Source organism: Hyperolius riggenbachi, chromosome 9, assembly GCF_040937935.1.
Source record: "Hyperolius riggenbachi isolate aHypRig1 chromosome 9, aHypRig1.pri, whole genome shotgun sequence".
Taxonomy (NCBI): Eukaryota; Metazoa; Chordata; class Amphibia; order Anura; family Hyperoliidae; genus Hyperolius; species Hyperolius riggenbachi.
Window position 1 is genome coordinate 265318317 of NC_090654.1, and position 14340 is coordinate 265332656.

Sequence of the window (14340 nt, forward strand, 5' to 3'; positions counted from 1 at the left end):
CCTATTGGTGGATTTTCATTTGATAATTCAGTAGTGAGCTGGTTCTAGGCCTTGATTTTCGTTGGTTTTTGGGTTTCGGCACTCCCAAGAGAGGGGGACAAAATGGAGGTTCATGAGGTGATGATGGAGGATCATGATGAAGAGAGCCTCAGAATCAAACAGGGAAAGATGAGAAGAACCTGGGGAGGGCAGAGCAGAAAAGAAGTACAAAATGGAGAGGGATGGAAAATGTGCTAGAACTGAGGGAACCTGGAGAATGATAAAGAAAACTAATGGCAGAATAGAAGAATTTGAAACCGGGAAATAAATGAGGAGAAACTGAGGGAGAGGTGAGATTGAAGATGGTGAGGAAAGGTCCAAAGTCAAGGACATTGAGGGGCACGTGAGGTCAAATTCGAGGGAGTTGAGTCGAGGCCGAGGACAAAACAAATGAAACGTAAAAGCTAACATTTGTAATATAGAAGGTTCTGAGGATCATCCGGTGAGAATAGGAGGCTGGTGAGCTGAGGAGAAAATGCAGGAGAGTGAGAAGCTGAGGACAAAACGGAGGATTACAAAAAAGACGGCAGAGAAAACTGAGAAGTGTTATGAAACTGTGGCCAGAAAGAGGAAGATAAAATGGAGGGTGATGAGACTGAGGACAAAATGGAGGATGGCTGGAGGAAAATAGAGGAGGGATCTGCTGTATGGTTTAGGACTGAGGTGGTGGCATTTGGTAAGTTAAGGGTCTGACGCCGCTGTCTGCATATGACACCCGGATATCTAGATCAGAAGATGTCTGCAGCGCCAGCAGTTCGGAGCACGGCGGCTATGGATCGGGCATGTACGAGTTGGCGGCTTCATAGCTGGCTCTTCAAAGCTGATTTTACATATTTGGCAGAAGGTTTGTCTGACCCCATGTGAACTGCGCTGGCTGCAGGAGAAGTCTCTACCTTGGCTGCCTCCCCACATTCGTGGAGCGGGCCTCTGGCACAGCAGTGAGCTGCAATTGTTTTCCTGGAATTTTACATTCTGACGGATCACCATGATGTTCCTCTGCGTCTGTCAATAAATAGACTCAGCTCACTCCCCCACCTGCTGCGGCCGCCATCTTCTCTCCTACTGCCTGCAACTACAAAATGATGTCAGTTCATCTGCGGGCGGGAGAGATCTCATACAGCCATACACAAAGCAAACATCTTCCCTGCTGCCTCAGCCGTGGTGCTGCTCTGCTAACACACATTACAAGTCTCGCATGATTCAACACGGCCACTGTACACCGAGATACAATCTCACACACCATGCTCCTGTTTCCTAATAGAGCGTAAGCTATAATGAGCAGGACCATCAAACCTCCTGTTCCATAATAGTGTGAGCTGTACTGCGCAGGACCCTCACACCTCCTGTCCCTTATTAGAGTGTGAGCTGCAATGAGCAGGACCCTCTCACCTCCTGTTCTCTATTAGAGCGTGAGCTGTAAGGCGCAGGACCCTCACACCTTCTATTCCTTATTAGGGTATGAGCTGTAATGAGCAGGACCCTCACACCTCCTGTCCCCCATTAGTGTGTGAGCTGTAATGAGCAGGACCCTCACACCCCGTCCCCTATTAGTGTGTCAGCTGCAATGAACAGGACACTCGCACCTCATGTTCTCTATTAGAGCATGAGCTGTAAGGAGCAGGAACCTCACACCTCCTGTTCTCTAGAGTGTACCACGAGGCTCCGTTCTTGGACCTCTTCTTAATCTATACTCATGGCCTGGGCTGCGACAATACACTCTTTTGGTTTCCAGTATTACCTCTCTCTCTTATGACACCCAAATCTGTCTCTCTACAGTAATATATCGAGTCCTCGACAGTGGACTATATCAAGCCTCGTAGCCGTGCCTAAATAGAAAGCTCCCTACTACCGTAACTCAATGAAGGATACATCGTTGGGCCAGCGCATGCGCAGTGACGCGCAACATGGCTTATCTAACGGTGAACAGCTGAGCGAGGGGGAGGACAGAGAGGGACATACAAGACTATGGGAGCTGGAAGAAGCTCCAGGTAAGTAAAAGAACAGTGCATTATTTAATTTCAGCTCTGGTATGCCATAACCTCTCTGGGGGTATGGACCAGCCTGACTCGATTTAATGTTTGAAACTTATTATACTCAAAATGTATACTAGACCCTTGCTTGACACATTTCGGTAAGTTACAGGCAAAAATTTCATGAAAATTATTTGAACCATTGTTTGCACAGAAATCCTGCAAAAATTGAACACCAGGGAGGTGAATGTAGAAAATACCCCAATAACATCGGGGGGGGGGGGGGGGGGGGCTGCATCTGTCTACCTAATTCTGGGGGCTCTTGTGGCTACCTTTACGGAAAGGTTGCATCCGACTACCTAATATTCGGGGCCCCTATGGCTGTATATCCTGGAGGGGGGTATGCATCTGTCTTACTAGGGGCTCCTCTGGCTATCTATATGGTGGTGTGGGGGGTTGCTTTTATCTGGCTAGCTAATACAGGGGGTCCTTTGCGAGCTATAATGGGGGCTACCTAATATTGGGGGGTGCCTCTGGCTATTGCATTGCAATAGTGTGCCAGAATCTATGGAGGCAGGGGCGCAATTTGTACACCCTCCCCTTGGGAGCTCTACAGCTTAGAAAATGCCCTGCCTAGCATGGCACCTTTTCTTGGGCATGGAGGGGGGATGTGCCCTTGTCCATGGTATGACTCATCTCGCCTCTCTTGCAGAGCCCCCCCGTATCATGGACCATGCGGGCTGGAATAGCTAAGGTTGTGGAACCCCACACGCTTCAGGTTCTGATTTCTGGCTATACCAACCTGTGTTAATTAGAACCTTAAATTTTAATACAATGCATAGAAACGGAATATTTTGTATACTGCAGCAATCTGTTATTTAACCACATTTTAAAAACATTTTTCCTACCTAAACTTTAAAATCGATTTTCTCAAAAAGTCTCAGCTCCCCTCAAGGTCATTCCTGGGCTACACAAAATCTGTGGTATCTGATGATATATCTATAATACACTATCAGCCTATTATTTAGTGCGGCTCCCCCTGATGGTTAGGCCTGGACTCAAGTCCTGTGAAGGTGTCCTCTGGTATCTGACTATATATCTATAATACATTATCACCTTTATAATATAATGCAGCTCCCCCTGGTGGTCAGGTCTGGACTGCACAAGTCCTGTGAAGGTGTCCTCTGGTATCTGACTATATATCTATAATACATATAATACATTATCACCTTTATAATATAATGCAGCTCCCTCTGGTGGTTAGGTCAGGACTGCACAAGTCCTGTGAAGGTGTCCTGTGGTATATGACTATATATCTGTAATATATGTGGAGTGGCTGGCGACTGGCTCAGTCAAGCGGCTTTCCGAGGGGTACAGCAGCTGAAGGGAGCAGCATAGAATGACGGCAAGGGACCAGGGGGCTAGAAGAAGCGCTAGGTAAGTTAAACTTACCTTGCCTTAAAAAAAATTATGATATAATGATTTGTATATGTAGTAGAGCTAAGAAATAAAACATTAGGAGTAGAGATGTCTAATATTGTTTCCAGTACAGGAAGAGTTAAACTCCAGTTGTTATCTATGCAAAAAAAAGCCATTGAGCTCCACGACTTTCAAAGTCGCAGAGAGCTCTGTCTTCTGAAGCTTGTTATCTCCACTGCCAGTCACTGTATTTTCTTTTTCTCTCCAGAGGACAGGTCAATAGTTCACAAGACTGCTCTGTAAAAACATTTAGAATGCTGAGTAGTTTGTAAACTGCAAATATTAGAGAATGATGCAATGTTATAAAAAAAAACAAAAAAACAAAACTATATAACTGAAAATAAAAATAGGAAATATTTTCTTTGCTACTAATGTTTTAGTAATTATCCGTACTACACAACCAATTCATTATATCATAATTTGTTTTCAGCTTCAGTGTCTCATTAACATACCCTGCAAATTTGGTGACTAAAGCAAGTACGGGGGCTTTGCTATTAACTTCTAAGGCCGGTGCTATTGACTTCAATGCAATTTTGCAAAACTGTTGTAAAATGTTGTGGAACCACCGGAAGTTTGAGGAAATTCTCACGAGCAGGGATGCAGCAATAGCCGTGGCAGCCATAGCAACTGCTATGGGGCCCTGGAGAGGAGGGGGCCCAGGTGGTACTTTGTGTTCACTTTGTTTTCCACCCTCTAATTTTTTTCTTTTCAGTGCCCACGGACTATACACAGTGTACATTGCATGCAGGGCCGGTTCCAGACTTTTTGCCGCCTGAGGCAAACTTGTGAGGATTTGTCCCCCACCCGATTTGGAATGCACCCGACAATTTACTCTGTTTCAATTAACGTTCTCACATGACATGCTGCAGCTCAACACAATAGCACACTGGCTGGCTGTGAGCCTTGTTCTCTTCCTACTCTGACTGCATGCTGTTTGTGTAAACACAGTACAAAAATGCTGCCCCTGTAATCTCTGCCGCCTGATGCAAATGTTTCACCTTGCTTCATGAGAGAACCGGCCCTGATTGCATGGAAATGGAAATTGCCCAGTCAACTTATGTCCCATAGGGTAGGGGCAGATGGCATTGCTCAGGAGTGCCTATCTGATGGCCCCATACAAATGTTGCTATGTGGCCCTATAGTCTCTAGCTATGCCACTGCTCACGACTTGTGAGCCATCCTCCCTGGACAGGTGGGGTAGTGGGCCATCCTCACTGGGGCAGGTGGGGTAGTGGGCCATCCTCGCTGGGGCAGGTGGGGTAGTGGGCCATCCTCGCTGGGGCAGGTGGGGTAGTGGGCCATCCTCGCTGGGGCAGGTGGGGTAGTGGGCCATCCTCGCTGGGGCAGGTGGGGTAGTGGGCCATCCTCGCTGGGGCAGGTGGGGTAGTGGGCCATCCTCCCTGGACAGGTGGGGTTGTGGCCCATTCTCACTGAGCAGGTGGGTAGCACTTGTGCTGTGGACAGTGTAATGCTAAGTAGACACGATGAGATTTTTTGGCAGATCAACTATTTCCAACATGTCCAATCGTTTTCAGATTCATTTTCCATAGAAATGAACAGTAAATCAATTGGAAATTAGATCAGACATGTTGGGAATATTCAATCTGACAGTAAATCTGCAGGAAAATCTCATCGTGTTGTGTGTAGTTAGCTTTGGCAATACCGGAGCTACTTGACATGTGGCTGTGACTGGGGAGAAAGCTGGTGTTATACTGACACCCTGTGGCTATTTGAGAAAACTGCAGGAGTATCTTGAAATACTCGGACTAGCAGTCTGTACCTTGTGACCATTATCTCCAGCGGTGTCTTCTGTAAATCCCGCAATCATAAAGCACACTTTTCCCTCCCCATTCATTTTACAATTCTACTTATTAATGCTGGGATATACAAGCTAAAAAACAGTTTATACTTTTTTTTTTGTACCCTATAAATGCAGAGTGTACACACAGCAAAGTCTTATCTAATCTACGCAGGACACAGGTGCGAGAACTGTGCTCTGGACTTCTCTTCCTCATTCCCTGCAGGTATGAATAGGGCCACCATAGCTGGAGAAGAAGGGGGGGAAGAGATACCGGGGGGGGGGGGGGGGGGAGGCTACAGGCTCTTGATCCCTGGGGCAATTGCCCCCTTTGCCTCAATAGACGCGCCAGCCCAGCTGGATAGCATAGTGTTTTTTAAGTGCTGTCCCTGGTTCAAGTTCTGTGACTGGCTGTGCCCAAATGCTTCCATCTCAATACAGGAGCCTCCGAACTGCGTATGTGCGAGCCAGACTCCTGCCTGCGCAGTACAGATGTGCTTATCTACGAAAGTACTCAAGGGCGCAAGTACTTCAGAAAGCTGCCTGAGGAGTAGCGAAAACCCTACAGGTTACATAACTTTTAACGGGACAGTGCAGGGACGAGGAGAGGACCGGGAAGGCCCACAACAGGTTCCCTTTAAAGGATACCCAAAGTGACATAATGAGATAGACATGGGTATGTACATTGCCTAGCACACAAATAACTATGGTTTTATTTTTTTTCTTTCTCTGCCTGAAACAATTAAATATGGAGGTATGTAAGTGGCTGGCTCAGACAGGAAGGGAGTACAGAGTGACCCTCACTGATAAGAAATTCTCAATTTTATCTCTTTCCTACTCTCAGAAGCCAATTTCTGCTAGGAAAGTGTTTTATAGTTGGAATTTGTTATCAGTGAGGGTCACACTGTACTCCCTTCCTGTAGTCACTTCCTGTCTGAGTCAGCCACTTACATACCTCATATTTAACTCTTTCAGGCAGAGAAAGAAAAAAAGGAACACAACATAGTTATTTGTGTGGTAGGTGCTGTACATACCCATGTCTATCTCATTATGTCACTTCGAGTATCCTTTAATGCAATGTCTGCAACATTTACAGCTATGCTTCTGGCAGACTAAGGGCCGGTTCACACTTGCTATAAAGACATATCTGTGGCTCCGTTTTCGGGCCAAGACTAAAACCAGAGCCACGGATACCAATGTTTAAAAATAGCAGCCGTCTTCACCCAATTAAGACGTATCCATAGGCGATCCAGGTTGAAAAACTGAACGGAGAGTCCGGATTTGCAGGTTTTTCACGGACACAGGATACATGGAGGGGTAGTAGAAGCAATGCAAAAAACGGATCTCCCTCTACACAGACAGATTTGGACACAGAAACTGATACGATTCTAGTGTCCCAGCCCTGTCTGTGGGTGGGGAGGGGGCCGCCATGCTGGAGGGGGTAGCAGGCACAGCGGTGGGAAGTGGGGTCAGATCCTCCTCCCTCACCTGGGTGCCCCCTTCCGCGCTCCCCCTCCAGCTAGTTTCTTTTAAAATTAATCAAGCAGCAAGCGGGGAACTCACTTCCTTGTTCCACTGCTTGCCGCATCACTTCCTGCAATGCCGCCCTTTCTACTTCAGTGGGCGGAATTGCAGGAAGTGATGCGGCGAGTGGTGGAACAAGGAAGTGAGTGAGTTCCCCGCTCGCTGCTTGATTGATTTGAAAAGAAACTAGAGATGCGAAGTTCGGATCTTTTCGATGATCCGGATGATTCGAATCGGATCATTGAAAAGATCCGGATCTTTGATCCGAATCTCGGATCATTTTACAAGGGAAGCATTCCGGGGTGAAATGACTAGTAGGACAGGAGAAGGGGAGGGGGGTGGACAGACAGAGAAGGGGAGAAGATGGACAGAGGGCAGGGAGTGGACAGAGAAGGGAGGAGGGACGAGCAGAGAGCAGAAATGTTTGTTTGCACGCAATACCCACATGCTGCAATCATTGTGCTTTACATATATTTCACCTATATGTTCATCTGTATACTCCCAACTCCCAATCCCCAAAGCATTCCCAGAAGTAAAGTGCAGCTGTTTAGAGCAGTGCATGAGGATCATATTGCACAGCAATCACAGTGCCTGCCCTGTCCTAGCCCAGCATGCTGCTAACGTTACTGAGCTGTGCCAAAAGTTTCCAATGTGTTCACTGTGCACAACTATGGAACAGACAGCCTATAATCAGCAGCACATTACAGCCAGTATGTGTGCTCTACACATATCTGGCAGTGGCACCAATATCCCCTCTCTCTCATCTACCTGTGGCTGTGCAAGGCTGGCTTCCCTCCAACTGAGCGATATATCTCCGCTCTGCTTCCAGGACCCCGGTGCCCGCTGAGAGAAGGGGGCGTGCCGCTCCTGGCTCCACCCCTTTTGATCTGAATCTGTTCATTTTGATGATCCGGATGATTCGACTCACAAAATAGATTCGAATCAAAGATCCGAGTCGTTCATGATCCGGACAACACTAAAAGAAAGTAGCTGGAGGGGGAGCTCGGAAGGGGGGGGGTCTGACCCCACTCCCCACCGCTGTGCCCGCTACCCCCCTTCCTGCCTGCTACTCCCTCCAGCATGGCGGCCCTCCTACCCACAGACTGGAAACGTGCTGCAAAAATGCAGCACGTATTCGTTTCTTATCCATTCCGGTCTTTGAAAACCGGAGCCCGGATTGCGTTCTGCAACCACGTGTAGTGTGGACCGAGCCTAACACAAAGATGTAGTGTAGCAGAGGCAGAGTTCAAAGAATTGGCAAAATACTTTCTAAAACATATACATAAGAGACAGTGCATACTAAATACAGCAAAAGGAATTGTGTAGCAAAATACACAACATAGTCTGGTTTATGTAATGAACAAGATTATACAAAAAATACTGAGATTTCTTTTTCTCTCCAGTCCACTTTGCAGAATCCAGTTATCAGTTTGTCTGATCTGTGTGAAGGTAACTTGCAATTAGACTTTCAGTTTCTGCACATTATTCTGATTACAGTGAATATACCCCTATGGGAGTTATTCTTAATTACAGTGACAGTTAATTGTCATGATTTACCTGTATATATTGTTGGTTGTTACGATAAAAAATGTCAGTTAAATATATCATATAGGAGACACACACAGTGATATTTGAGAAGTGAAATGAAGTTTATTGGATTTACAGAAAGTGCGCAATAATTGTTTAAACAAAATTAGGCAAAAGCATAAATTTGAGCACCACAAAAAATAAATAAAATCAATATTTAGTAGATCCTCCTTTTGCAGAAATTACAGCTTGTAAACTCTTCCTGTAGGTTCCAATGAGAGTCGAGATTCTGGTTGAAGGTATTTTGGACCATTTCTCTTTGTAAAACATCTCTAGTTCATTCAGGTTTGATGGCTTCCGAGCATGGACAGCTCTCTTTAACTCACACCACAGATTTTCAATTATATTCAGGTCTGGGGACTGAGATGGCTATTCCAGAACGTTGTACTTGTTCCTCTGCATGAATGCCTGGATTTTGAGCAGTGTTTAGGGTCGTTGTCTTGTTGAAAGATCCAGCCTCTGCGCAGCTTCAGCTTTGTTACTGATTCCTGGACATTGGTCTCCAGAATCTGCTGATACTGAGTGGAATCCATGCGTCCCTCAACTTTGACAAGATTCCCAGTCCCTGCACTGGCCACACAGCCCCACAGCGTGATGGAACCACCTCCATATTTTACTGTAGGTAGCAGGTGTTTTTTACTTGGAATGCTGTGTTGTTTTTCCTTCATGCATAATGCCCCTTAATATGCTCAAATAACTCAATTTTAGTTTCATCAGTCCACAGCACCTTATTCCAAAATGAAGCTGGCTTGTCCAAATGTGCTTTAGCATACCTGTTTGCTGTGGGCGGAGAAAAGGCTTCCCCTGCATCACTCTTGCATACAGCATCTCCTTGTGTAAAGTACGCCAAATGGTTGAATGATGCACAGTGACTGCATCTGCAGCAAGATGATGTTGTAGGTTTTTGGTGCTGGTCTGTGGGTTGATTCTGCCGTTTCTCACCATTTGTCGCTTCTATCTGTCTGAGATTTTTCTTGGTCTGCCATTTCGAGCTTTAACTTGAACTGAGCCTGTGGTCTTCCATTTCCTCAATATGTTCCTAACTGTGGAAACAGACAGCTGAAATCTCTGAGACAGCTTTCTGTATCCTTCCCCTAAAGCATCATGGTGAACAATCTTTGTCTTCAGGTCATTTGAGAGTTGTTTTGAGACCCCCATGTTGCTACTCTTCAGAGAAATTTAAAAAAGGAGGGAAACTTACAATTGACTTACAAAAGGATACCCGAAGTGACATGTGACATGATGAGATAGAGATGTGTATGTACAGTGCCCAGCACACAAATAACTATGCTGTGTTCCTTTTTCTTTCTCTGCCTGAAAGAGTTAAATGTGAGGTATGTAAGTGGCTGACTCAGTCCTGACTCAGACAGGAAGTGATTACAGTGTGACCCTCACTGATAAGACATTCCCCTTTTTACCTCTTTCTTGCTCTCAGAAGCCATTTTCTGCTAGGAAAGTGTTTTATAGTTGGAATTTCTTATCAGTGAGGGTCACACTGTGGTCACTTCCTGTCTGAATCAGGACTGAGTCAGCCACTTACATACCTGATATTTTACTATTTCAGGCCGAGAAAGGAAAAAAAGGAACACAGCATAGTTATTAGTGTGCTAGGCACTGTACATACACATGTCTATCTCATCATGTCACACGTCACTTCGGGTTGCCTTTAAATACTCTTTCTCATAATTGGATTTACCTGTGTATGTAGGTCAGTAGTAGTAGTCGCTGAGCTTACCAAGCCAGTTTGAGTTCCAATAATTAGTTATAAAGGTTTTGGAATCAATAAAATGACAACAGTTTCCAAATTTACGCACCTGTCTAGTTTTTATTTAAACAATTATTGTGCACTTTTTGTAAATCCAATAAACTTAATTTCACTTCTCAGATATCACTGTATGTGTCTCCTATATGATATATTTAACTGACATTTTTTATCGTAACAACCAACGACTTATACAGGAAAATGACGTTTAACAAGGTTGCCCAAACGTTTGCATCCAACTGTATAACTTATTACTATTGAGTTCTCAACTGTGGGAGATCCGGCAGTGTCTGCTCTTATCTTTATTTTACTATGCATACAAAACAAGGTGACAATAGTAAATGCAGAGCATAATGTTACATATTACACGTTTGGATACTGTTAGAACTTAGTGACCAGAAATAATAGCAAGAAACCCCCCCCCCCCCCCCCTCAAAAAACAACAACAAGCAAACAGTATCTATAGTACCGTAACGAAGTTATACTATAAAGTTTCTAGATACCTTAAAGTGAATGTTTACCGGATTAAAAAAGAAAAAGTCAGATACTCACCTAAGGAGAGGGAAGGCTCGGTCCTAATGAGCCTTCCCCCTCCCTCCCGGTGCCCGTTCCCGCGCAGGATCCCCCGTGGAAGTATTCGACCAGTTTGGTCAAATACTGCCACTTCCGCATGCCGAAGGGAGCTTTCGGGAGCACTCGGGCTCCCGAAGACGGGCCGCTCCATACTACGCATGTGCGAGCGCTCTCTATGACGCACTCGCGCGTACGTAGTATGGAGCGGCCCGTCTTCGGAAAACCGAGTGCTCCCGAAGACCTCCGAAGTCCCTGCGGCGGCGAACGGGGGGAGCCAGCGCAGCACCGAGGGCACCGGGAGAGGAGAGGGAAGGCTCATTAGGACCGAGCCTTCCGTCTCCTTAGGTGAGTATCTGACTTTTTCTTTTTTACTCTGGTACCTATTGGCTTTAAAGAGAAACCGTGACTAAGAATTGAATTTCATCCCAATCAGTAGCTGACTCCCTTTATCATGACAAATCTTTTCTTTTTCACAAATGGATCATCAGTAGACTCTATATGGCTGATATTGTGGTGAAACTCCTCCCACATTGGAATGTCAGGACCATAGTCCTAAAAGTTTCCAGTCTGTAAACCTCATTGCATTGTGGGAAATAACAGCTGTTTACCGCTGGGTCCAACTGCCAAAAAACAAGCAGCATCTCCTTCCACTGACCTCACCTGCCAGCAGTAAAAATGTCATGTAATAAATGTCAGAATGTTAATCAGGGAGAGGAAAGATTTTACAATGTGAAAACACTGACTAAATCATTTATACATAATTCTTGTAAAAATGAAGCATTTTTGATTACATTATGTTCTCAATTGCGTTCCTCTTTAAAACAGTAAAACTTAAAGAGAATCTGTATTGTTAAAATCGCACAAAAGTAAACATACCAGTGTGTTAGGGGACATCTCCTATTACCCTCTGTCACAATTTCGCCACTCCCCGCCGCATTAAAAGTAGTCAAAAACAGTTTTAAAAAGTGTGTTTATAAACAAACAAAATGGCCACCAAAACAGGAAATAGGTTGATGTACAGTATGTCCACACATAGAAAATACATCCATACACAAGCAGTCTGTATACAGCTTTCCTTTTGAATCTCAAAAGATCATTTGTGTGTTTACCTTTTGTCCCCTTCTTCTCTCATGCACTGAACATTACAGGCTTCCTGCAGACAGCTCTGCCTGTGTTTGTAATCCCTCAGTATGTGTCAGCCAGCTACTTTCACAGCCTAACAGAGGAGGATTTTTATCCAGCTCTCTTCTATCACTGATAAGATAGCAGAGAAGCTGCTGGCTTATGTAAATAAAACACACACTGGAGTGTGCATAGAGGAACAGACCAGCACTGAAGAGTTGGCAGCCTTCCAGACACAGGCCGACAAGTCTGACAGGGGAAAGATACATTGATTTATTACAGAGACCGTGATAGTACAAAGTGCTGCAGTGAGCCAGAACACATTAGAATAGGTTTAGGAATTTGTAGGATGGTAGAAAAAACGTTGTAATTTTTGTTACAGAGTCACTTTAAACAAAAAAAAACTTCCTGAAGGAAAAAACAAACAAAACATCCTGCAGTCTGCTCTTATATTAACAGTCTTTGAACCAGTGTTTGTGCAGACTCATGGCTCCTACACATTTCATGATATTAAACGTTGTTGCATAACATTGTAAGGTAATAAGGAAGAATCGAGAGCCCACTATGGTGTAGTATTTTAGACCAAAATGCAGATACAGAAGAAAGTGTAGAGTTATACTCACAAGTGTGGGTTACCAACTGGCAACCACTTTTTAGGCAGCAGGGGAACTTAAACACGTGTCCTCGGAGGGGATATTAAGATATCGCTCTCTGCAGATAGGTAAAATTGGGGTTAGACCCCCTCCACTGTAGGTGGACTTGATTGTTATGCAGATGGAACAGAGGCACCTATCAGGTTAAAACAAAATTAAAATGAATAAAAAAGGGGGGGAAGTAGTACTCGCCTCCCCATCGAAGATTCAACATGATATTTATCATCAAAAATCTTTAATTGTGTACTCCAAAATATTGCGACGCGTTTCGTGAGACACAGCACACTTCTTCAGGCAGTAAAACAGGAGCAGCTGTTTTGTGATCAGAACAAGCGTGGCAATAACAACTGGCTCAGCTGACAATCAGGCATGTGTACGGCAGCCAGCGACCCCCAACCCGCAAGTAGGTCTACGCAACGCCAATCCCATTGTTCATGCCACTCCCCCACACCCTGCATGACATTACGCACACGCCACTCGTCGTCCCCTCCCATAGCAACACAGTGCCATTAGCTACACAGCTGACGTGTGCAGCCCAGCGATGTCGCCCAAAGGGATCTGCTTCTGATTCCCGACAGGCGACATCAGTTGGCAATGTGTACACACCCTTAGGGCTTTGTTTTTCATTTTTTTTTTTAAGCGCTGACAATTTTTCAAAATCGCGCTTAAAGTGCTTACACCATTATTCTCTATGAGGCCGTTCACATCTGAGCAGTTCGTTTCCGATCCGCTCAGAAAAGCGGTGCATGGGCCATTTTTGAGGCGATTTTGCCTAGCGGCTAGCAGGCTGAACACGGAGCTCCACTCTGTCTCACGGCAGGGAAAGATCGCGCGTGCATGTTCCCTGCAAATCCCCGCCCACCGCTCTTGATGCCTTTCGGTGTTAGGCGGTCCTGGGGCTGCCACCTTCCAGATGCCTATCGGTGTTAAATACTACACCAGATTGGGTTCCCATTTTTCCTGAGTTGTTTTTTGTTTGCACATATTGTGGGAACAGAGGAGGATGACTGCAGACCAGCAGAAGTTGGAGACAAGGAAAGAGAGATGAGTTGGGATCACTTTGCACTGGATGACCGCTGTCTCATTGCCCGGTTTCACTCACACAGTCAGAGGACCTCTTTGTTGGGGTCAGAGATTCGGAGAGACTTCCGTGGGAGCTGTACAGGCACTCGGCCTCTAGAGTGTCTGCAGTGCCATTCTGGATATGCACAGAACTGGTTTTATGTCTGCTTTCCCCTTCCTGGTACCAAGAGCTCAGCTGAGAGCCAGAGAAGTGGGCAGAGCTGCGATTGCTGCCTGCAGTGTCTCTTGATGCTGGAGGCGGAGTCAGGGCCCTCACTGCATTGTGAAAAGACTGGAGAGCTCTCTGGCTGCGCTGCCTTTCCTGGCGCTCTTTGGTTTCCCGGCGACGCTGCTTCTTGCGCTGATCCTTCATCATCTTCTTCCGAGAGTCCACAAGAACCCTGGAGGATGTAAAATGGGACAGTCTACGTTAGAATGTTGACTGCGCTGGACAGGAAGTAGAGAAGGGGAATTCTGGGAGGGAAGAGAAGGTAGAGGTAGTATATAATGAAATGGGGACCACCATTGAGGCAAGTACCCACATAATACCCAAAGTACGGGTCAGGTTAGGGAACCCACATTGTTTGTAATCAGGTTGCAGGTCGAGTTGGGTAGAAAATGTTGCGGGGCTAGAGCGTGTAGAAAGTCTTGCATGTTTGGTAGAAAGTGTTAGGGCTAGGTGTCATAATCCCCTTCCTCACACCTAACCATAACCTCCCTCAACTTTATCCCCTTCCTGACTTCTCGCAATGTTTAAATTATTTAGGTGAA

General features: G+C 45.5%; 1 protein-coding gene across 1 annotated transcript in view; it reads right to left on the reverse strand.

The window, feature by feature from the left end:
- Nucleotides 1–13190: 13190 nt before the first annotated feature.
- LRRC74A (leucine rich repeat containing 74A) overlaps nt 13191–14340 on the reverse strand; it is a 37043-nt gene continuing 35893 nt past the window's right edge. Inside the window, exon 12 of the mRNA XM_068254500.1 lies at nt 13191–13970. Within this exon, the coding sequence (XP_068110601.1) occupies nt 13589–13970 (382 nt within the window). The 3' untranslated portion in view covers nt 13191–13588. The remainder of the gene's footprint in view (nt 13971–14340) is intronic.